Consider the following 23776-nt stretch of genomic DNA (forward strand, 5'->3'; position numbering starts at 1 on the left):
TCAAAAAAGTAACTGAGTTAGTAACTATAATTAATTACTTTTTCAAAGTAACTTGCCCAACACTGGTAAATGGAAGCGGAGAAGATTCGGTGGCTGAGGCCGATCAACCCACAACAGAAGAGTCCTCAGGAAGACACGACAAGAGAAACTGATGGAAGCTGAGATCCAGAGAGCAAACCACAGCAATGAGACATGCAGAGACATCCAGCTGGACAAGAGGACAGGAAGGAACAGAAGAAATACAAGACGAGACAGATCAGGAGACACGAGACAGAACAAAGAACCGGTGGGAACAAACCAGCAGAAGTGAGAAGTCCCGGAGACATAAACCAGAGAAACGAACAGAAACACTTTTGAGTCTCTGGTGAGAAGAAAGTTCCAGAAGCTCAGAGAGGAGAAGACAGGGACGTGTGGAGGACTTCAGGGTGGAGTCTGAAGTCCTCCGTTCGTTCAAACGCTGCCCCGAAGATGGCGTGGCCCACGCCATCTTCGGGGCAGCGTTTGTGCTCGCACGCCCGTCTCCATCTGACCCGGGCCGGGTCAGATGGAGACGGGCGTGCGAGCACATGGACCCCCTTTGTTTTGATATCTTTGTGGGGACATCAAATTGGCATAATGCTTTCATGCTTACCCTAACCATCTGAACCTGAGTTCATAAACAAACACAGTGACTGATTTTACTGCCCATCATATGAGAACATGAGGCTAAAAAGTGCTAAAAAGCTGCTGATTAAAGACCGTAAGCTGACTAACAGGAACAAATCATTTCTGCCTCAAGTGGCGATTACAGGAACTGCAGCTTTCTGTCAACCAAAGAGGCCACGCCCCTAATAATACAAACTTTGAGACTTTAATGAGTTTCTTAAAGTAATAGACACACCCAACGCGACCCCCAGTACAGCTGACAGTCGCCTCACAGCTGGGGAGCTCTTACTGACTGAGTTTGGGGACAGACTATCCAATCAGGAGCCCCCTTTAAGCTCAAAGGGTGGTCCCTTTCTTCTCCTCTCGTTGGCTCCGGTTGCTTCGAAGCTCGTTCATCATGCGTTGATCCACAGCCTCCGCTGGCTGCGATGAAACCGACTCCTCCCAGTTTTTTTCTTTCTAGTTCAGCAGAAGCCACTGCCACACACACACACACACACACACACACACACACACACACACACACGCACACACACACAGGTTGGCTCTGCTCTGTGCCACCTCGCTGTAAAAACGCTGGATACGCCCCTGCACAGGCATGTTGCAGAGTCATGTTTAACCCCCCCGCTGCTGTGAATGGACCAGTCCAGAGAGAGAGAGTGGTAGAGAGACATAGAGGGGTAGTGGGCAGAGATAGTGAGAGGCGCAGTGCCGCTATCACCCAGAGCAGGTGGTGACGAGCTGCTGGATGTTTCTGACCAGCAGCGCTGACGCTCGCAGGTAAGATTCACCTTCGTGCCGTGACGAGTTCCACGCTGTGATCGTGGGAGTTTCAGTGCTTCCTCCTGAGCAGCAGCTGTTTCAGCGTGAAGCTGATCCTGAGAGTCCGAGTCGCTCTCAGAGCTCAGGCGGATGCTGTTGGGTTAAAATGCGGAGTTTTTAGCGGGACGTTGGCCAGCTCTCTCGCCGGTTGAGGTCGACCTTGTCCGGGGGAGCAGCCGCTGATCACGCCGGGCTGCGGTGCGCCTCGGCCGGACACAGAGCCAAGCTCCTCCCGGTGTTCAGTTATCTTTAAAGTCAGGATGATGAGTACTGATGATGATGATGATGATGATGACGGTGTGAAATTATGTAAGAGGCTGCTGGAGAGTGAGCACGCGGAGGAGAGGAGGAGGAGGGTTTATGTAACACTCCTCCTCATCCAGCATCACTCCGCCGGCCGGCCTCCACCCTGAAGTCCTCCACACGTCCCTGTCTTCTCCTCTCTGAGCTTCTGGAACTTTCTTCTCACCAGAGACTCAAAAGTGTTTCTGTCCGTTTCTCTGATTGATGTCTCCGGGACTTCTCACTTCTGCTGGTTTGTTCCCACCGGTTCTTTGTTCTGTCTCGTGTCTCCTGATCTGTCTCGTCTTGTATTTCTTCTGTTCCTTCCTGTCCTCTTGTCCAGCTGGATGTCTCTGCATGTCTCATTGCTGTGGTTTGCTCTCTGGATCTCAGCTTCCATCAGTTTCTCTTGATTGATCCTGATCGGTTTATGTCCTTTATCTCAGTTTTTATCTCTTGTGATTTCTCTTCTTCTTTATCCTCAAAGCCAGATTCTGTCTCAGTCTTTATCAATCTGTCAGTGAGGTCCCCCCACACAGTATCTCAGTTTGTGTCTTTGTGTTTCTGGCTGTACCTTTACCTCCCTCCACGTCTCTCTGTCCACATTTTAATCTGTTTTCATGCTCGATGGCTCGCGTGTCTGTTTCTGCAGTAAGAACTCAGCGATCGCCTCCTTCAGCCTCTGAGTACATATTCATATTCATCTGTGTTTACACAGCCTGGTCTCTAAGAAATCACCATGGCAACTACAAAACAGTAAGGCTTCAACATGCAACCAATCGGTGACCTCGCCTTAGCTATGTCCATCTTTTATGTACAGTCTGTGAGACAGAGGACAGACCTGAGCAGGTGGAGGTGTCCCTGTGTCCGCTCATGTGCAGAACGATGATGGGTGACTGTTTGATCATGTGACCTCAGCAGAGGGAAAGAGGCGTTGTCATGGAAACAACAGGAAAACAGATAGATGGATTTGAAGCGACTTGTTTCAAATCTGAGCTTTTTTAACTGTGTGTGTGTGCGCGTGTGTGTGTGTGCGTGTGTGTGTGTGTGTGTGCGTGTGTGTGCGTGTGTGTGTGTGTGTGTGCGTGCGTGCGCGCGTGCGTGCGTGCGTGCGTGCGTGTGTGTGTGTGTGTGTGCACACCTCTGAGGGCTTCGTGAGCATCAAACCTGATGTTTGGGGTGTTTTGCACGCGTCTGAAATGCGAGCGCTCGTGTTTGCTGTGTCAGCGTGATCCTCAGGGTCAGTGGGCGTGGGGAAGGTTCATTCACGGTGTGTCTGTTTACGCCGTTCTTTGGCTACATGGAGTGAAGGATTGTGGGTAAGCAATAATATGACGTGGTCTCTGTAGAGCTCCAACGAAACAACAGCACATGGCCCGACGGTGGTGACTGCATGTGATGTGCAGGCTGGATTCTGATTGGTTTAAAAGTGAAACATGAAGAATCACCTTTTGTTTGAGTTCAGCCACCATCAGTGTTTCTTTAGCTCCTGAAAATCATCATGTCAGAGTTTGTGTCAGGTTCAACCTGGTGTCTCTGATGTCACATGTGCAGAGCTTCAGCTGACCTTTGCAGATGAATCTAAACACAACTAAAATCATCTGAATGCTGCTTTTCAGCCAGTTTGGTTGTTACAGTTTCTCTGATGCTCAGACATTTCTAACTTTATTTAAACGCGTCGCTGTGAACGCTGCTGAGCAGCTTCAGCAGGTTTAAACCTCAGAGCTTCAGTTTGTGTCAAACGTCAGTCTCGCCACAGAGGGACAGGATGCTGCAGTAACCAGCAGCAGCTCTGATCAGGTGTCATCAGATCGAGAACATCATCTGACTGACGCTCCTGAACACACAGAGGAAGCTGGCTGTGTTTCAATCACACACGAGTGTGTGCGCTGAGCGTGGCTGCTCGTGTGTGTCGTGCGGTTAACACATTCTCCTGCTGTCGTGGTTTTTGGGCTGTTGGTGGAAAATCGTCTGCGTCTGTAAATCTTTCACATATCCAGAGGTGCACGCTAGTCTGCGGAGTCCTCAGAGGCGTCCCGTATGCTCGTACAGTCCCTGAACGCCTCGCCGTGCTGCGTGGGCGTTCTTCTTCTCTATTTCTGGACACATGAGTCATCTTCACTCATGTTATACAATAGAAAGTTTGGGCTGTGCTGCAGCGCGTACAGGAACCTGCTGGAGGTGCAGCTGTGAGCTAACGGCTGCGCCTGCCGCAGAGACGCCGGACGCCGGACGCCGGCCTGTTCAGTGATGGTGAGGAGTTTGATTCGTTGTCTTCTCGTTGCTTCGCGGCGTGAGGCCGTCGCCTTGAGCGCAGACAAACACTGCAGAGCTGTCACTGTCAGCGCGCTGAGGTCTGAGGGAGCCTTCGATTTTCCAGAGATCTGATTGGTCAGTCGGCGGTGGTTTTGTACCTGCTGACCTCTGACCTCAGATCAGAGCAGGTTAGGTGTGCAGCGTGACACAGCAGATGGCCCCGCCCCTCCCTGAGCGTGCTCCAGGTTTCTTCCTGTTAAAGGGAGTTTTTTCGCTCCCGGGAGCTCGTCTGGTTGTCTCGTTGTGTTACTGCAGCTCTGTGTGTGTCTGTGACGCAGCAGCTTCCAGCTGTCACCCTCTGAGGGTCTGAGTCAGGGGGCGGGGCTCCTGACGCCTCACGTGACTTCAGGGACGTGTTGTGGTGTCTGGGCTCCAGTTTAATCCTCAGGTTGTAAAAGTGCAGCCTGGTCCTTTAATACCACGACGGAGGCCTCGGCTCTTATCTGCGAGTGCAGCAGGGGGCCGAGGAGGCGACGGGGGGGGGGGGGGGGGGGGGGCTGTCCATGCTGTGAGGATGAGGCAGGGGGCGGAGCTGCAAGCCTCTAAGTGTCGGCTGATATCCTGCAGCCGGACGAGCTTCAGAACAACACGTTCAGAACGACGCTTCACAGTGACCTGTTTGGTCCACACAGCTGCCAATCAAACCTGTCACATGATCAAATAAAATATGGATTCCTTAAAACAGCGAGAGAGAAGGACAGAAGGAACGAGTTAATGTTAAAGGAAAGGAAACTAGGACAGGAGGGATGGAAACAGGAAGCATGGAGAGGAAGGGAGATAAGCAGGGCAAAGGAAAAGAAAGGAAGGAGGTAGGAAATGGATAAAGGTGACAAAGAAGGAAATAAGAGTGTAGAGAGGGAAGAAAACAGTTAAAGAATCAAAGAAGGAGAGAGGAAACAAGGTGGGAAAAAAGAGAATTGAAGGTGACAAGGAAAGGGGGTAAGGAAAGAATGAGAGATATAACGAAGGAAACAGAAGTTTGGAAAGGAAATAGAAAACTTTAAGGAAGAGATTAAAAGGAAAGGAGGGAGGAAGGTAGCGAGAGAAGGAAGTGAGATAAAAGAGACACCAGCAAGGAAGCAAGGAAGGAAGGACAGAGCCTGCATAAAGACACACGAATAGATCTGACAGAAGAAGGGATGAAAGGAGGAGGTAGGGAATAAGTAAAGGATATGAAGCAAGGAAAGAAGGAAAGGGAGAAAGGATGTAGGAAATAAAAAGGAAGCATGAATGGTAGAGATTTGGCAAAAAACAAGAAGAAGATGAAATGAAGAAGGGAATAGGAAAGGGAGGAAGGAAGGTTGAGTCTGGGTCTGTTCGGGTCAGAGCGTCAAATCTCCGCCTCAGAAACCTCACGAGGACCGTAGGCGAGACAGACGCTGGCGGCGTTTCCTGTTTGGTTTTATTAGTTTATCAGGAAAACGAATCCAAACGTTGACGTGAAGACGCAACAAAACCAGCTGATTTCATCTCTTCTTCTGCTGGAAATAAAGAAACGTTTGAACTTCCTGTCAGATCAAACACGCCACAGACACTGTGATGTCATCCGCATCGGCCAATGAGAGCAGCCGTTACATAAACGATGATAGGCTGGGTGTGGTCACATCTCTGTGAGCGGAGATAAGACGCTGCCAACACACACACACACACACACACACACACACACACACACACACACACACACACACACACACACACACACACACACACACACACACAAGCCCGTTCAGCTATCTTAGTGAGGACCTTCATTGACAGCTTGCCCTCACCAGTGTGTGAATGTGTAAAGCGCTATGCAGGTCATTTACCATAATGCTTTCCCTAGCCCCTTACCCTAACCATTAAAAATGAATGCTTGACCATAAACCTGACCATAACTTAATTGTAACACTAAAACCACATTCTGAGCCTCAAAAAGGCTTCAAACTTGTGTCCTTACAAGTGACTGTTGGTTCTGGTTAGAGATGCATGATACCACTTTTTTATGTCCGATACCGATATCATAAATTTGGATATCGGCCGATACCGATATGAATCCGATATAGTGTGTTTTTTTTTTTAACAATAGAACTGTTTTTTTAATATCTTGCTGCATTTTGTATAAGTTCATACTCAAGTTAAAACAAACACTAAAGCTATTCTGTTATACCTGTATGTAAAAAATACACTGCACCCAAAATATTTCATAGCTCAGCAAAACTGATCAATCTAATAAACGTAAACCTGCTCCATCCTCCCTATTCTGGTGTTTTAAAGAGTACTTAGCAGAAATATTAAACAACCTAACTAACAGGGTTACAAACTCCCAGCAAAAAAAAAAAAAATAGGGAACCACCCTCTTCCTCATGATGCTTAATCAACTTTAATTTCATGCAGTGTAAAAAAAAAATGCACAGAAATAAATTATTTTTCAAGAATAATTAAATAGATTCAACATCTTTCTTCAACAGAACTGCAGACTGCACAGATGGTTCCCAAAGGAAAAAGTACTATAGCTTACTAGGGTATATTAGACTTAACAGTTACTATATACAGTAATGGACTTCTATACATTTACATCAGATTAAAACTTTGGGTGTAAGAGTCAGATAATTAATTATTAAAAGCTCGACATTTTAAATGAGAATAAGAAAGAAAAGTATGTCTTTGTGCCCCCTTTTCCCTGTTCATGCCCTATCGGCCCCCCTGGCTACACTTTGCTAGCTCCGCCCCTGCACAGTTACGTCAGCTGTAGAAAAAGATCCTGGTGTAGAAATAATATTAAATAAATTCTAACAACAGCTTTATCAAGCTTAAACGTGCTGCTGTTGTTCAGCCGCTGGTTTCCTCTTTCTGGTGAGAAGTGGGCCAAAAACAAACAAGAGAGACGATCAGCTGATCATTGATCAGTTTCATGATTGAAGCAGCAGCAGGAGAGAGAGAGAGAGAGAGAGAGAGAGAGGCAGTCGCTCCATATATCGGTTGTTAAGCTTAACGTGGGAATGCTTTACAAACATTCAGAGATGAACTTACACACTTGCTTTACTTCTCTCTGGGAAAACTTCCTCAGAGATGAAATGCTGGTTTGGTAGCGATGCTACAAATACACACAGTGGCTCTATCACGTGATGCACACTGCTCCGACGTGCTACGGTTATGAGCCGAGTTAAACCGTGTAGCAAGTTTTGTGAGGTGCTTTTTTATATTTAATGGATCGATTACATTTTTTATTTCTCTCCGATATCGATATATAATTTACGTCAGTATCGGACCGATACGTAATATCGGCTTGGTCCATCTCTAATTCTGGTGTAGTAGAATGCAGATTTCAGTCCTGACAAAGATAGCTAGACAGGAACACACACACAGACACACACACACACACACACACACACAGCTGCTGTCACTGTTTTGGGATTTTGTGAAACTTTACTTTCAGATTCTCGGCCAATCAGCAGCCTCCTCAGTGCGCTGTTATCCACACCCGCCCTTGTTCTCGTCCTATCCGGATGTTTCTTCAGCAGATGTGAGCCTTTATGTTTTTGCTCCGTCTCTTTGTTATTGGTGAATCCTGACCTCTGACCTTAGCTGAGCCGAGCGAGGCCTGCAGGTCTGTTCTGTGAGCTCCTGGATGAGTCGTCGATAACGTTGTGGAATAGACGACAGTGACCTCGCCGTGTTATTGATCGAGCAGTGTCATTAAAAGTAATGTGAGTAATAAAAACAGCTGCTATAAAGGAGGAAACTCCCCACAGAGACCAGTCTGTGTATCAGGCTGTTTAACATGGGAGTCTGTGGGACTGACTCGCTGCTGCCCCTGCTGGACGCCAGAGGAACTGCAGGTTTTGGTGCTTCGGTTTTGGTGCTTCAGTGTTGGTTTCCTGAAGCCCTGAAGTTGCTGCTCAGTCTTCTTCTCTGTTAGATGAGTTGGTGTATCTGCTGACGAGTCCGGCTTCTTCCACTGAGAGCTCAGTGGATGTTTGAGGACCGTGAAGCTGTGACTCTGCACTTTTCAGCGTCTGACCCACTTCCTGCATCACGACTCGACATGAGGAAGGTTGTCGGTGTGGCTCTGAAACTGCAGCTTTTGATTGGATAGTTTTGTGCACCAAATGCACGGGACTCTTCATGTGGTTCTTTTACACATTTATTTGTGCCTTAAAAGTTCAGACAGGAAGTAGTTCCTTTGAGTTGTTTGTAGTTGGTGGATGTGTTTGTTGTTTATTTCTGACTGCACAGCTCAAAATAAGCCTGCCAGTGGTCTGAAACAAGTTGTTTTAGCTCCTCCCCCTTTAAGCCACACTTCTACTGATTGGCCACCGCTCTCAAACAGGTTTGAGCAGCAGGTGAATGCGTCACGTGCCTTCATAAGAATATGCTTCTCTTTAACACCAACAACAGAAATGCAGGATTCTGATGGAGGAAACCAGAGAACCAACACAGAGTCCACACTGGAAGGTGTTGGATTCATACCTGTGTTCATGTTAAACACTCGTATGTCAAACTGCAGCCTTCAGTGTCCACATATTTCTGGTCCTGGCTGTATGAACAGTCATTAATAATTAGCATCACTGACGGTCCTCTGCAGCTCTGGGCTTAAAAATGGCTGCAATGACATAAAGAGATGCTGTAGAAACCATTAAATATTACAGACGTGCTTCTGTGCACTTGTTTCTTCTTTCTCGCGCTCTGCAGACGCTTAAGGACGAGCGATTTGTCTGGAAACGAGAAACAAAGTCACCGGCTCGCTGACCTCCTCGGCGGTCGTCTCTTCTTCTCTGACTCTTTGTGTTTGGATGTAAATTATTGGGCTAATTTCTCTGAGGGGGTCGTTAGTGCCGGTCACCGGCTTATTACAAACAAACTGGGCCCCGGAGAACACGCCTCCTCTGATGCACATCTAAACCTGCCATTTGTGTCGACAGCATCTTTTATGTTTGCTGCTCTGTGCTGCATTCACAAGTCCTCAGTAAGACAAACACAAGTTTTCCTACACGTCTGAATTCTTCTGTTGCCTCGTTGCTTCGAGGCGTCTCACAGCTCCGACACATTCAGCAGCAGCTCACAGTCCTGCGGCGCCCGCTCAGGCCGCTGATGTTGATGAGAGGCCGGCTAACGTTCGTGTCTGTGGATTAATGCGATTGTTTCGGTGTCAGTAACGAGTGTGACATCCTGGTGCGCCAGTGTCAGGCGCTGCAGCAGAGTTGGTGTGAGCTGTGTGTGCTCCCCTTCCTCTCGTCCATCCAGATGAAGGAAAGTAAAGACAAACAGATGCAGGAGGCGGTTTTCTCTCTGCAGGAACTGAGTTTGATTAAAGCTCTCAGGCAGAGCGGCCGGGCGGGGTTTACCTGAGGCCGTGACCCCTGCCGTGTCACGGTGGTCCGATGGTGGGCGGTCCGCGTCGGTGCAGCATCTCTCTTTGTTTCTCTCTCCCACATTTGTGCCAGACGATTGGACGGCCATGTGCGGTAACCTAGCAACCCCTAGATATCTCCCAGCATTCCTCTGAGTTATCTCCCGTGTGTCCCGGCAGACCTACAGAGCAAAAGAAACTCCCCCTCAGCCCGCAGGAGGCTGCGTTCGCTGTCTGCACCCACGGTAGGACAGCAGGCCGTCTTCGAGGATTTCGTTTCCAGGTTCATCACCTGCCCGCATCATCGCTTAGCAACGACACAACGTGAGTCTGAAAATAGACGCAGAGCCTCAGCGTGAAGCTCCGCCTCTGCTCAGAGGTCCATTCAGATATTCGGAGGACTTTTCCCGCGATGATGGGTCACACATGAACTGGCTGCATCTCTATTTTTATCCCTCACCTGCCGCCAGGCCCGCGCTCACCTGTCTGCTGCAAACACGTGAATCTGAAGGAGGCTGTCCGTCCTCCGTCCTCGGAGCTCTCAGGCTCATTCGTCTCGTCCTCTCTTGTTTCTTCTTCTGAAATCACATCGTTGGTTTTGTTCCAGGAGACGCTGAGCTGATGGAGTCGTGGTCCTGAGAAGGAAATCGGCAGAAATCGAACATGTAAGTTTTTTAATAAAGATCTTTAAATTGTTGCTGGTGGTGCTCCATCACATGATCGGCACACACTGACTGAGCTGATACCTGACTCCTCCACCTTATTGATCACAGTATTGATCACCAGGAGTCCTAGACTGTAATTAAACTCTCTCCAGAGACACTGATCTCTTTCTTGCCTTGAATTTGCTTTTTAATAAATGAAGGTCAGAGAGTGAACAACAAGCAACAGCTTGGTTATCAAACTGCATCCAGCTTTGAATGGGAGCATCACACAGACTCAGATACCCTCCAAACACCAACATCCAATGAAAATCCTAGAATTTATGTCAAAGGAACCGGAGCTCCGCCTTCCTGGACGCTCTGTTAGCAGCCATATTATTGGTCACATGTCATTAAAAAGCTCCAAAAGGCTCCAACAGCACGAACACGGTGAAGCTAGCAGACAGCTAGCAGCTACAGCCGCCTGTCAGCCAAAGAGGCCACGCCCCCAAACTTTAAGCCTCAGTCCGATTTAAACAGGTGAGTCAAACAGGTGTCATGAAGGAGGAAACAGTTTGAGTATCCAGCTGTAAACATGTTTGTTTCTGCTGTAAAGTTTTAACATGCGTCTATGGGACTGACTCTCTGCTGCCCCCGCTGGATGCTGGAGGAACTGCAGGATTTGATGCTCCAGCGTTAGCTTCCTTCAGGCCCAGAGCTCCCTGCCTGCTTTCACTCTGCTTATTCATCATCACCAGTGATACTGGACACCAGCAGAGATCAATACTGGGAGGATGGGTCAGAGATCCCTGTCTGAACAAAATCTGTGAATCCCATCATAGAGATACACGATACGTCTTTATTGATTCAGCTCAAAGTCAGAGACCCGACCAACAGTGCAGCAGCACAGTTATACATATTATCCATGTTGTAACGTGGAGACACAAATATAGAGACAACATCTGGATGGTGACGCAGACGGTGACGTGGGCTTAAGACGGGCTTCAAATCCTCCATCGTCACCACTGCTGTGGATTATCCCAGGAAGCAGCGCAGCGTCTGGAAAAGCTCCTTTTACCTGATTCTGTTCTGACTTTAAACCCAACTTAAGCTGAGTTTAATGGGACAGAACAACAGCAGAGGATTGTCAACTCTGAAGGATATTTATAAATAAATAAATAAATATTTCCACTCCGGGTAGAGGACGTGAAAACTTCCAGAAACTTCTCCAGAAATGATTTAGAAATGTGAAAGTCTGAATCATGTCTGATGTAATTGGTGACAAAAATGTAATTTTATAGTTTTGAAACTGCTGATAAAGATTAAGAATACTTATTTAAAACAAATCAATCTGAGAACTTCATGTGTTAATTTACAGATTTATAAACGTATAAAAGTCTCACTGTTTACAGTTTCCTGCTGCATCTGATTATATTGGTGAGAACCAGTAAAAAATAAAGTTTTCAGAGTTCGAGTTTGAAGATTAAGTTCATGAGTTTGTCCCAGCGTCACCTGTGTTTGTGTTTCAGGTGCTGAAGAGACCCGAAGACGAACAGACATGATTCCTTTATCTCCCTGAGGTAACCACACACACACACACACACACACACTCTCACACACACACACACACACTCTCACACACACACACACTCTCACACACACACACACACACTCTCACACACACACGCACACACACACACACACACTCTGCTGGCTGACCGCTTGTTACCCAGGTGTCCTCGCTCATGTGTTTGTGACAAAGCTGTGGACTCTGGAATAATCCCTTTGTGTCCGTCGGCCACGTCAGACAATGCCGGACTGGAAACCCTGCAGCTGCTGCAGAGCGCTGAGTGTCCACTCAGTAATCTGACAGCACGCCGTCATTTGGAGCTCATTTCATTTGTGATCCCAGCGCAGAGGCCCTGGGCGTGGTCAGCCTGGCAGCTGCAGCACAGCGGTCTGCACATGCTCTGTGCTGTTAAACAGATAACGGCTGGTGAGCAGTGAGTCTGAATGACTTTCAGAGCCATGTTTGTTTCTTTAAAGCGTCTTTTTCTGCATTTCCCTGATTTATAAGGCCTAATCATGAGATAACAAGCCCGTCTGCAGGCTCTCTGGAAGTTGGGAGGTGTCTTGTTTTAGCCGGAGGATGAGGGATGCACCAAGGCCCAGGATAGAGAAGGATCCACAGGGCCACAAATAAGAAACGAGATGTGAATCTCGTGCCCTCGTAGGGTTTGTGTCTCACAGCCATGACACGTGGAGGCGTTCCCCACGCCGGCGGTTATTTACTGTTCGTATGAGCGCGAGGCTCTGCTCAGTGTCGGCCTCTCCATCACAGACAGAAACACTGATGCACACAGTAAAAGAACAAAAAAGGAGATTGTTGTCAGATTCATGTTTCATGTGTGGACCGGAGCAGCTGTTACACGTGCTGATGTTCCCATGATGCCTCACTCTTTCTGGCCTCTCCTGCTTTGTCATACTGACACGTCTGACTTGTTGTTCTTTATTTAACATCATGTTTTGTGTGTCTCCTTCAGGAACTGACCAATCAGCAGTCAGGATGATGCCCAAGGTAAACCACACCTTTCTTTTGCTGATAGTTGTCGGGGGGGGGGGGGGCGTGTTGTTGAGATGCTGCAGCATGTTTCTGCTGAATGATCACGATGCTCAACAATAAAAACAAGCGTCCTCCTGGTGGTTCAGTGACGATGTTCCTCCACACGAGAAGCGTCTCAGCTTAAAGATGAGTCGATGTTTGGTGTTGAGGTCCAGAGGTGCACGAGGAGGCGATGCTGAAGGGAGGATTGGCCAAATTTACATCTGGGTGGTTTTTAATTTAACAAATAAAGTTACAGAACTTTTCAAATCCAGCTTGGAAATAATAAAGCTGACAGTGAGGACGTTTCTCCTGCAACTTTAGGAAGGAAAGGTTCGAGTTAGGCTCTGAGGCAGTAATAGTCCTCACAAAGACACAAGTACAAGCGTGTGTGTGTGTGTGTGTGTGTGTGTGTGTGTGTGTGTGTGTGTGTGTGTGTGTGTGTGTGTGTGTGTGTGTTAGCAGCAGCTGGCGCAGACGTCCCCGGGGAGTGTGTTGTCGCTCAGAGGCACCAGCGTCCCAGGATCCCCTGCTGCTGCCATCGTGGTGAGATAAACACACCGTGATCGCGCTCTCGTACCCTTCAGATTAATCTGGAGGTAATAATCTGTAATCCCCCCCCCCCCCCCCCTCTCCCCAGGCCAGAGTGGAAGACGGGGTTATCGGCTATAAGGACTTGGCAGCCTTACCGAGAGACAAAGCCATCCTGGACATCGAGAGACCCGATCTGATGATCTACCAGCCGCACTACAGCTACAGTCCTCTGGAGGTGACGTCTCCCTGCAGTCATAGTTTAGAGCAGGGGTGTCAAACTCAAATACACAGTGGGCCAAAATTCAAAACTGGAGCAAAGTCGCGGGCTAACATTAATATGAAAAAAAATATATGAAAAAAAATCTTCCTCTAGATAAAATGATGAATCTTTTCTTATGGACTCAAACAAGTTTTGCTGGAAAACTGAATATGGAACAAGCAAAGTTTAATACTAAACAATATATATATTAGCTGTATAATACCAGTAGGCCAGCTCTGATAGTAATTTGGTATGGCTTCGCGGGCCAAATGTAATTAGTCTGCGGGCCAAATTTGGCCCGTGGGCCAGAGTTTGACACCTATGGTTTAGAGATTCCTGCTGGCAGTTACACTGGTGCTCTCTGGACGTCCTGCCTGATGGGGGCGCTGTGGAGCTCTGGCCTGGAAACATGTTCTCTAATATTATCCTGTTTCAGCCGATAGCTCCAGTTTGTCATTATTAGCATGTTCTAACGTCACTGCACCTCAAACCATTTCCCAACCTCCACAGTCAGCTGCGTCTTCTGCACGCGTGCGAGTTATTGTTTCAAAGCAGGCGTCAGATCTTAATATCATCCTGTAAAACTGAAGCACATCACTGATGCTGGATTTGTAAAACAAAACAAGACAAAATTATTTATTGTTGTTTTTTGTCTTAATGATTATTTTAGCCGTTTAGCTTCATTCACTCCTTTTTAGTGAGGACCGTCTCGTGGGCGCCCCCTAGGTGAACTGCAGCCGGTGGGACTGACAGGAGGAGACTCTGGAGGTGGTCGTATCATTGTTTAGTCATCGTGACTGTTTCTTCTTCACAGCTACAGATACTAAATCTCAGATGTCCTCTTTTCACAGGCAGCTCAGAGACGACTGAGACAGATTTAGTCTTAATTCTGAACGAGCAGGCGTATGTAGAAGCTGTTATTTAACTTTGAGTTATTTAAATGGTGCAAATTTACTAAAAACTAAATGCAGATCCTGCTGGTTTCACTGTCCTTATAATGCAGCGTGTGATCAGATGTTTATGTGTAGCTAAATGCCACAGAAGCAGGGTCGGGCAGCTTGTAAAGTCCTGTTGTTCCATAGTTTCTTCTCGGTGCTTCCGGGACCTTTGTAGCTCAGCACAGAGCCGGAGTCGTGGAAACCAGACGGCGTGGCAGCAGGTCGCTGCTCTGACAGTCGGCTGGTTAGCTCTGCGTCTGGCTGCAAACACGGACATCAATCTGCTGCTTAGAGAGCTGACAGCTCATGAAAACAGCTGAGCCCAGTGTGTGTGTGTCTGTGTGTGTTTGTGTGATTGTATTTTGTGGTGCAGATTGGGTCAGACAAAGAGAGATTGTGTGTCAGAATGCTTTTTGTGTTTTGTGTGCTGCACCTTCTTTCATCTGTTTTGTGGAGTTTTCGGTTGTTTTCCTGTTTTTGACTGTTCCTGTTTTTGACTGTTTGTGTTTTTGACTGTTCGTGTTTTTGACTGTTCGTGTTTTTGACTGTTCGTGTTTTTGACTGTTCGTGTTTTTGACTGTTCGTGTTTTTGACTGTTCCTGTTTTTGACTGTTTGTGTTTTTGACTGTTCGTGTTTTTGACTGTTCGTGTTTTTGACTGTTCGTGTTTTTGACTGTTCGTGTTTTTGACTGTTCGTGTTTTTGACTGTTCGTGTTTTTGACTGTTCGTGTTTTTGACTGTTTGTGTTTTTGACTGTTTGTGTTTTTGACTGTTTGTGTTTTTGACTGTTTGTGTTTTTGACTGTTCGTGTTTTTGACTGTTCGTGTTTTTGACTGTTCGTGTTTTTGACTGTTCGTGTTTTTGACTGTCCAGCTCAGCCATCAATAATTTCAGCCACAGTCTTGTGGTTGCTGCAGACTGATGACTGAAACAAACAAAAGGCACTTTTTAAGCTCTGCTGGGCAGTGATGAGCCTCGCAGCTGAAGCTGATTCTGCACAAAGTCTAAACTTTGTGTCACGACACACGTTTGCTTTGCTGTTGTCACAGACTGCACAGGTCAGAGTCTCCCTGAAAAAGCTCCCGTTTGTTTTTAACAGCAGAGCCGAAGGAGGAGACTTCAACAAAGAGCTAAATGCTAAATGTTGATCATCTGCATATAAATGCACATTTACCTAAATGCGCGCAGCTGGGAGCCTCGTGGCCACTGTCATCATCCAGCTTTTCCTTTACTCTAAACCAATGCTTCTCTGATTTATGCTTCACATCACGTTACCGTGAAGCATTTCTGTGTCTGGATTTAACCGTTGGGTGTGAAGAACACTGCCACCTTCAGATCAAAGTGTAAATTGCAACGTAATCCTCTAGAATTTACATTTGGTGCAATCGTTTAAAAACAGAAATGACTTCAGAGTCAGAAGCAGAGTTTGTGTGTTTGTGGAGGTTCGTCTTCATTCTCTAAATCTATTTTTAGCTTCAAGCGTTTCATCTATTTTTGCTTTTTTCTCCACAGAGGTCCTTGTCTCCTCGCTCCATCTCTCCTCCTCCCTCCCCAGAGGTAAGACCCCCCCCCCCATTCTTTCTTTACATATCATCATATAGTTGATCTTAGTTTTTTCCTGTTTACACTCAGAGACCTCTGCAGATAACCAACAAAACAAGCACTAGTGATGAGGTCAAAGGTCAGATCAGAGCCCTACAATGAAAGTGAGATATTATGGAAATGCAGACAATATAGGATCTCCTGACAGAAGCAGATCTCAGATGCTTTGTGGGCGTCTGACTGTGTGATGGTTGTTATTAGCACACAACACATCGTCCTGTTGTCTCAGACCAGCTTCTGTAAAAGTGATCCTGACGCTGAAGCATCTCAACGTTAATGTGGTTCTGTTGGCATGTTTAAAGAGGTTTGAGTCAGGAACATAGTGTCAGCGAGGAGGTCGTCCCAGTGGTCACTGAGAAGGTTTGATGCTTCTTTTACAGGTTTCAGCTTCTAAACAACCTTTCGAACATTTTAGGGATGATGTGTGTGAAGTGCAGTAATCGGTTCGGACGGCATCCTTCCAGGCATACTCAGATTACTTATAGTCATATTTTGGGCTCTTCTTCACACTGACTCTGTTGGTCATTTAGAGCATTGGCGAGGGGCGTCCAAAGAGTCACTGCGTTTCTTTTAAGGCTGTAAAGTGTTAGTTCAAGAATCCTCAGGGTGGTTGAAGTCATGTGAAGTAGTTTCTCATAAGTTCTCTATAAACGAGGCTCCAGTTATCAATCAGGAGATCCTAAAGGTCTCTTAGGTGCTTCTACTAACACTGAAAGAGGTTCTTTGGTTAATGAGGGACGACGGCCTCTAATTCTGATTGAGGACCATTAAGTAGTGGTAGTAATGGAGGAGGTCTTGCTTTGATGGTCGTGTCGATGCAGTTGGCATCATGTCTTAGAAAGTCCTCATGGGGATGCCCTGCATGTTCTGAGGAGGATCATCGGCTCTGCCTTCACATTTCCCCACTTTTTAAAATACGTCCTCTGTGTTTCCAGAATCTGTCCAAGGAGACACGGGAGTGGCTCGAGAGCCGATCACCTGCAGGGTCCTCGCCTGGTTCCACCATCCCGAGCACCAGAACCCACAGCACACACACCTCATCAACGCCAAACACACCAACCACACCCAACACACACTCGTCTGGTACTGTGAAGAGCACCGTGCAGCATTTCCACAGGCCAGGTAAACACAAGCCGACTCCCCCCACCGACTGTGGAGAACAGTACTGAAGGGTGCAGATGTAGCTCCATCAGCTAGGCTTTCACCCAGTTAGCAACAGCATCTCCATCAGGTGACTTATTTCTTCAAACACGTGTGTTTACCTGTGTACACAATGTCGACACCCCTGTGGGAGGGGCTACATCGAGAAATTCAGAGATTCCCAGATGAGCTTCAGTGATTCGTCAGCACAGCGTCCACGTCTGAGACGTGTTAGCCGCTAATGTCAGGACCAGAAAAGACAACTATTGGGATGATTAGTTGATTTGTGAGCAGTGAAACTGAGTTTGTGCACACAGACCGCTTCCAGATGCTGATGACGTTTGGTCCACATCTGGAGTTCTCTATGTGCCAGATGTGCCGTCCTCTGGAGCTCATGTTCACCCTGTGAACCAGTAATTATTGTTTAGCCAGCAGAGAAGAGCACAGGTGTCACACATGTGATTTTATTGTTTTCAGAAAACGGTACCAACATCTACAAGAAGCCTCCCATCTACAAACAGGGTGAGTCACTGAGCTTCAAACTGATTTCAGAATAAAAGCTGCAATAAATCGCTGAACGTGATGAAAACAGAGCGAGTGAATGTGGGTCAGCCGCCGTCCTGTAAACAGCACGCCTCCTTTCACTGTTAATCTGCTTTAACATGCACTGTGTGTGTGTGTGTGTGTGCGTGTGTGTGTCTGTGCATGCGTGCATGCAGATGTGTCGTCCTCCTCGGTCCCTCAGGGGAAACACATCGAGGATTTGATCATCGAGTCTTCAAAGTTTCCTGCAGCTCAGCCTCCAGACCCGAACCAGCCCTCCAAGATCGAGACCGACTACTGGCCCTGCCCCCCCTCGCTGGCTGTGATTGGTACGACCCAAACACACACACACGCTCGTGCTTTCATATCTTAGTGAGGACATCTAACTGACACGATGCTGCTCGCTCTGGCCTGACTCTAAACCACACTTTGAGCCTCAAACATGCTTCAGACTCGTCAGCATTTAGTCCCCACAACTATAGTTGTACGCAATTTCTGCTCCTCACAATGATGTTTGCACACACACACACACTCTGATCAATGAGACGCACCTTGTGCTACATTTACAGTTCATTATGAAAGTGGGATTTTCCAGGTTTTCGTCTAAAAATCACGTCTGGCTTTAAATCCTGATTATTTCTGCTTCTTGTCACGTATTCGTCTCACCGTTCCCTTGTCTCCTCTCTTCTTCTCTCCTTTCCATAACTCCTCTCAGCAGAAAAGGAATGGAAGAGGAAGGAGCAGAAAGTCGAGGAGGAGGAGGATGGAGAGCTGGATGATGAGCTGTGGGGACTCAGAAAGCTTCAGAAGCAAGAGCTGAACAAGGTGGGAGACCCGGAGCCAGCTGCAGGTGCAGATGAGCTGCAGCAGTTTGAAGTTGGTCAGGAATCACCAAAAATCACCTTCACTGTCAGAAAAGCAGGAAATGTTCACATGCAAGAAGCTGCTTTTAAAAACTCTCACAGTACGATGAATAAAGCATGAGGACGGCTGCTGCGTCAGCTGCTGTTTGCTTGGTGGGAGACTGAAAACACCGACTTCATCGTGGAGATCTGAATGTGTGTGAGATCATCTGAGCTTTAAATGTGCTTTCACTGTCGCGTGTATCCTTTAGAGGCACGGCTCAAAATAAAAGCCACGTTTTTCCTGAAGAGCACTTCAGCTCCGTCAGAAACGTCTGTTTGCAGAATCAGCTGTGACCACGAGGAGCTGGAGGGCGGAGTCAAACACAGAGACCTGCTAATCAGTCAAATCCTCGAATTTCTCCCAACTCAGCTGAGCTCAGTCTGCTGTGACCTCATGTTATTGGTCACATGATGTCATTAAAACACAGAGTTCAGGTGAAGCTTAGCAGACAGCTAGCAGCTACAGTCACCTGTGTCACCATTCACCTGTCAGTCAAACAGGCCACGCCCCTCAAACTTTAAGCCTTAATAGGATTTAAACAGGTGAGTAATAACCAGCTGTTATAAAGGAGGAAATTCCCCACAGAGACAGAAGTCTGTGTATCAGGCTGTGAGCATGTTTAACATGGGAGACGACTCACTGCGGCCCCTGCTGGACACCAGAGGAGATGCAGGTTGATGATTGGTCCTCAGCTCTGCGTGTTAGCTCGCTGCTTTGGTGGAGGGAAAACGATCCCTGCTGAAACTGCTCGATGCATTTTTCATTATTATTTCTACAAACGTGTGCAGATGTTGGGAAAGTTACTTTTAAAATGTATTCCACTACAGAATACATGCCCCAAAATATGTAACATATTATGTTACTCAATGAGAGTAACGTATTCTGAATACTTTGGATTACGGGCCAATCGTGGCTCAAGAGTTGGCAGTTCCTCTTGTAATTGGAAGGTTGCCGGTTCGAGCCCCGGCTCCGACAGTCTCGGTCGTTGTGTCCTTGGGTGAGACACTTCACCCGTGGTGGTCAGAGGGCCCGGTGGCGCCAGTGTCTGGCAGCCTCGCCTCTGTCAGTGCGCCCCAGGGCGGCTGTGGCTACAATGTAGCTGCCATCACCAGTGTAAATGTGTGAATGTAGTGTAAAGTGCTTTAGGGTCCACAGGGATTAAGTAAAGCGCTATACAAATACAGGCCATTTACTTAATATATTATTATGCTTTTTACAACAAGTCGTCTTCTGTTTCTGTCTCGTGTCAGATTCAGTCCAATCTGGGCAAAATCATCCTGAAGGAGGAGCTGGAGAAGTCTGCAGCGCCTCTGAGGAGGAAAACACGCTCTTTACCAGAGCGCAGCCGCAACGCCGGTACACACGCACACACACACACACACACACACACTCTTGACATTTTTTGCATTAGGTACAGATTTCAGAAAGAAAATACAAAGAAATATAAAATAAGATAATACACAGTATGTGATTATGGGTTTGGTTGTGTAAAATATAACTAACATAACTATTCTACCACTACTTTGTGGAGACCAATAGTCACTCATGGTGACAAAGATGTCACAAAACCACAAAAATATCATTTAATACGAAGAAAATTTGCAAAGTTGAAGGAGTCTAAGCGCTGTTAGTAAAAGTATCTGAACCTGAAATTCTTCTGGTTTTACGAGTGTCACTTTTAAGAAAGTAACGTGAACGAGGAAGTAAAACACAAAACATTTTTAAAGTTTATCAGTTTGTAACTTTTGGTGCAAATTGAAAAACTGCAGTTTTAGTGTTTCAGGTTCAGATTTCAGTGAAGGCATCACGATGCATCGCGGAAACAGGAAGTGATGTCACCTGTCGTGACCTTTCAGAACAAAACATCTGCAGGTGGAAGGACTGATGCACATGTTGTGTAGTGTTTCCTTCCCCCCTCACAGCCCCTCCCCTCTGCTCTGCAGGGTCCAACGCCTCCAGGTCCGTGTATTTCCCAGCGTCCTCTAAGAGCGGCCTGTCCAGGGTGAGTATCCGCACGCTCGCTCTGAGGTTTGACAACGAAGTCGAGTGAAGACAACAACCTGTTTGTGTTTGTTTGCAGCTGCGCTCGGCCGAGTTCAGCTCCTCGCAGAAACCCGCTGCAGGTACGAACGTCCGTCATTAAAGCTCAGGTTCAGGATTTTACAGGTGTAGTTGTACAGGTGTAAAACTACACCTGTAAAACTACACCTGTGAAGTATTTTAGCATTTTGTACTGAAAATTGTACATCAGCACAAACGTCCATTCTCAGACTCGACTTTTTTCCTGCATCAGTGAACTCGTAACAGAAAATAATGAAACTGTTCGTGTCTCTTTGTGTCTCTGCAGGGCTTCAGGTACACTTTCCATTATTTTAACCTCGTTTGCAGAAACTCCTGATGAATAATTGGCGCCAGTGTTCATCATACTGTTTGTTTTTGTGTCAGAACGGGGACTCGAGGATGGACAGAGGGAACTCTCTCCCCAGCATGCTGGAGCACAAGGTACAGAAAGTAGAGCTGCCGAAACTCAGGCTGCTGTAAACACGCAGTTTGGCCCAGTTCTTCTACTCTTGGATCCTTATGATGTCATAGAGGGTATCTCTGAGCGTCAGTGTGAGATAAAGAAGGATTATTATGAACTGTCACTCGTGCAAAGCTGCCCTTATAGAATAAGAATATGGAATGAGCAGGGCGGATGTGTTAAACGTGTCCTGTTTCCACACGGAGTCTGAACTCGGGCGCAGCAAGCAGATAAATGTGTGAGGCTGTTTCGTCCCCTCAGCGGGACACGATGTGGTTTTCACGTCACGTCTCCTCTGCGTGTCTGCGTGCAGGTTTATCCCTACGAGGTGCTGGTGGTGACTCACAGAGGACGCAGCAAACTGCCCCCCGGTGTGGATCGGACACAGCTGGAGGTAAAAGACAAACAAAGTGTTCCTCAGATCAAGTCTCTGTCGGTACGACTCGAGCTGCTGAACCTGTTCTTATATCAAACCACATCGTTATCGATATCCGGTCTTTTAGTCTGCTGTCATCAGCTGTTTCCAGGTCCAAGCTGCAGGTCCCAAAGTCACACAAACACTGAGAGTTAAAAACTGTCTAAATTATTTCATCTTTAATAAAATGATCAGCGTTGCTGCTTTACCAGGTGTAACAATTATGTTTAACATCCAGGCAATGAAAACAGGATTTATTACATTTAACAGAGTTAGAAGTTAGCAGGAAGTTAGCGGAAGTTAGCAGGAAGTTAGCGGAAGTTAGCTCGCTAGCTTCCACCTAAACATGATATAGCATGTTCTGACTGAGAGATTTCTGGAGAAATTCAAACGTACAGCTCTGCTATCACTTCCAACATAAATGAAGACAGAAAACTAAACAGCAGTGACGTTTGTAGGGTTACTGAAGTTGGGCTAGCTGGTAGATAATGATGTGCTACGTGATCGCTAGCGACACAGCTATGTTAGCATAAACAAGCTAACTTTTTTCCACTCGATAAAAGTTAACGTGAAGGTTCCTGATGGTTAGAGACAAATACAGTCACATGGCAGGATGCTGTAAACGGACCAAACTTCAGTCAGGAGAACAACTGAGATAATCCATCCACAATAAGAGGTTAGTTATTAATATACTGCTGCTAGTTACAGCGGAAGGGTTTAAACACTGAGCTTTAAAATGATTAGCGGCAATAAAAACCGAGAGAAGCCGACAGTGATCACTGACTGTTTCAGATTAAATGGAACAAGATACAAAACATGTTAAAAACACAACAGCCTTCATAAACTCAGAGTAGCTCGGACCAAAGCGGGGTTCATACGTCATCACTTAAAGACCGGACAGAGTCATCCAGGGTCCAGGGCGGCCGTCACATCTCAGAAAAATCTGTTTTATATAACTAAACATTTATTGAAATTGACTTATCTTATCTTTAAATATTCTCAGATGATCGACCGCTGGCTGTTTAGGACCACAACACTGGAATCATATTTAATATTTGGCAGCTTTGTTAATAAACTCTTTGATGCTCGACGGCCTTGGAAAAATGCGTCGGGTTGTTTTAGACGCAGCGTGGGGTCGGTCAGGGTGAAAAAAGTGTCTTCTTTGTTCCCGCTCTCTCTCTGATTGTGGCTCTCTCGCCCTGCAGAGGCACCTCTCTCAGGAGGAGTTCTTCAGCGTTTTCGGGATGTCCATCGAGCAGTTCGATTGCCTCTCCCTCTGGAAGAGGAACGACCTGAAAAGAAAGGTCTGTCTCTTCTGAAGCTGCTCGCCTCACAGTCCCTCGCTTCCAGCCGGCGGGACACGGAACCAAACGGACTCCGAGCGCCATCATCAGCCGACACCCTCACTTCAGTTTGTAGACACCTCAGGAGGCTTCAGGTTTGCAGAGAAACACGAGTGCTGCACACATTAACGTCACCGTTTATCTGCAAAACGTTAGCGATGAAGGACGGAGCGAGCACAAATAATACATCACAGAACGAGGACGAGTCTGCGGTCTGTGGCGGCTCGTGATGGGTCGGCGCTCTCACAAGACCCTCTGCATCCCAGCCACAGTCGGACATCCGGCCAACATTCCTGCTGACTCCGAGTCAGCTCCTGGACTGACAAACAAACCTGTTGCAATCTTTATACGAAGAATTAATCCTATTGGCTTAGCCAGCTATGATGTCATAGTGACAGCACTTCTTTCCAGCATCAAAGAGAAAAACAAGCAGACGGTTTTATCGCAGTCGCTCGACTTCAGCCATGACAGACTGAACGCCCTCCTTAAACCTGCGGCGGCGCACAAATAACCCAGCGTGGTTTAGTTGATGATGTCAGCATGTCGTTTAATCACAACAAAATATAAAAACGTTTTTAGACAATTTTATTTGACCTTAAAAAACAAAAAGTGGAAGACATTAAATAATAATATAAAAGCTCAGCTTGAGCTGAGTTCATAAACAAACACAGTGACTGATTTTACTGCCCATCATATGAGAACATGAGGCTAAAAAGTGCTAAAAAGCTGCCAATTAAAGACCGTAAGCTGACTAACAGGAACAAATCATTTCTGCCTCAAGTGGCGATTACAGGAACTGCAGTTTTCTGTCAACCAAAGAGGCCACGCCCCTAATAATACAAACTTTGAGACTTTAATGAGTTTCTTAAAGTAACAGACACACCCAACCCGACCCCCAGTACAGCTGACAGTCGCCTCACAGCTGGGGAGCTCTT

At 46.8% G+C, this 23776-nt stretch overlaps 1 protein-coding gene across 6 annotated transcripts; it reads left to right on the forward strand.

Moving 5' to 3' along the window:
• The first annotated feature begins 1292 nt into the window (after window positions 1-1292).
• On the forward strand, window positions 1293-22966 carry LOC102788597 (dematin-like). Of its 6 annotated transcripts, XM_087849561.1 has the most exons (17): window positions 1293-1425; window positions 10005-10062; window positions 11568-11618; window positions 12582-12616; window positions 13106-13186; window positions 13281-13409; window positions 15884-15928; window positions 16909-17095; window positions 17591-17635; window positions 17833-17985; window positions 18375-18481; window positions 19813-19918; window positions 20506-20564; window positions 20643-20693; window positions 21008-21064; window positions 21397-21477; window positions 22704-22966. In XM_087849561.1, the coding sequence occupies exons 4-17, from the start codon at window positions 12605-12607 to the stop codon at window positions 22815-22817; spliced, it is 1227 nt and encodes a 408-aa protein (XP_087705687.1). In that variant the 5' UTR covers window positions 1293-1425; window positions 10005-10062; window positions 11568-11618; window positions 12582-12604; the 3' UTR covers window positions 22818-22966. The 6 variants fall into 6 exon arrangements, with proteins under 6 accessions (XP_087705687.1, XP_087705685.1, XP_087705684.1 ...); XM_087849559.1 differs by lacking the exons at window positions 21008-21064; window positions 21397-21477; window positions 22704-22966 and having other exon boundaries at window positions 20643-20712; XM_087849555.1 differs by lacking the exons at window positions 1293-1425; window positions 21008-21064; window positions 21397-21477; window positions 22704-22966 and adding an exon at window positions 1848-2002 and having other exon boundaries at window positions 13103-13186; window positions 20643-20712.
• Window positions 22967-23776: the final 810 nt, after the last annotated feature.

Source organism: Neolamprologus brichardi, chromosome 12, assembly GCF_056152115.1.
Source record: "Neolamprologus brichardi isolate AB-2024 chromosome 12, ASM5615211v1, whole genome shotgun sequence".
NCBI classification, from domain to species: Eukaryota; Metazoa; Chordata; class Actinopteri; order Cichliformes; family Cichlidae; genus Neolamprologus; species Neolamprologus brichardi.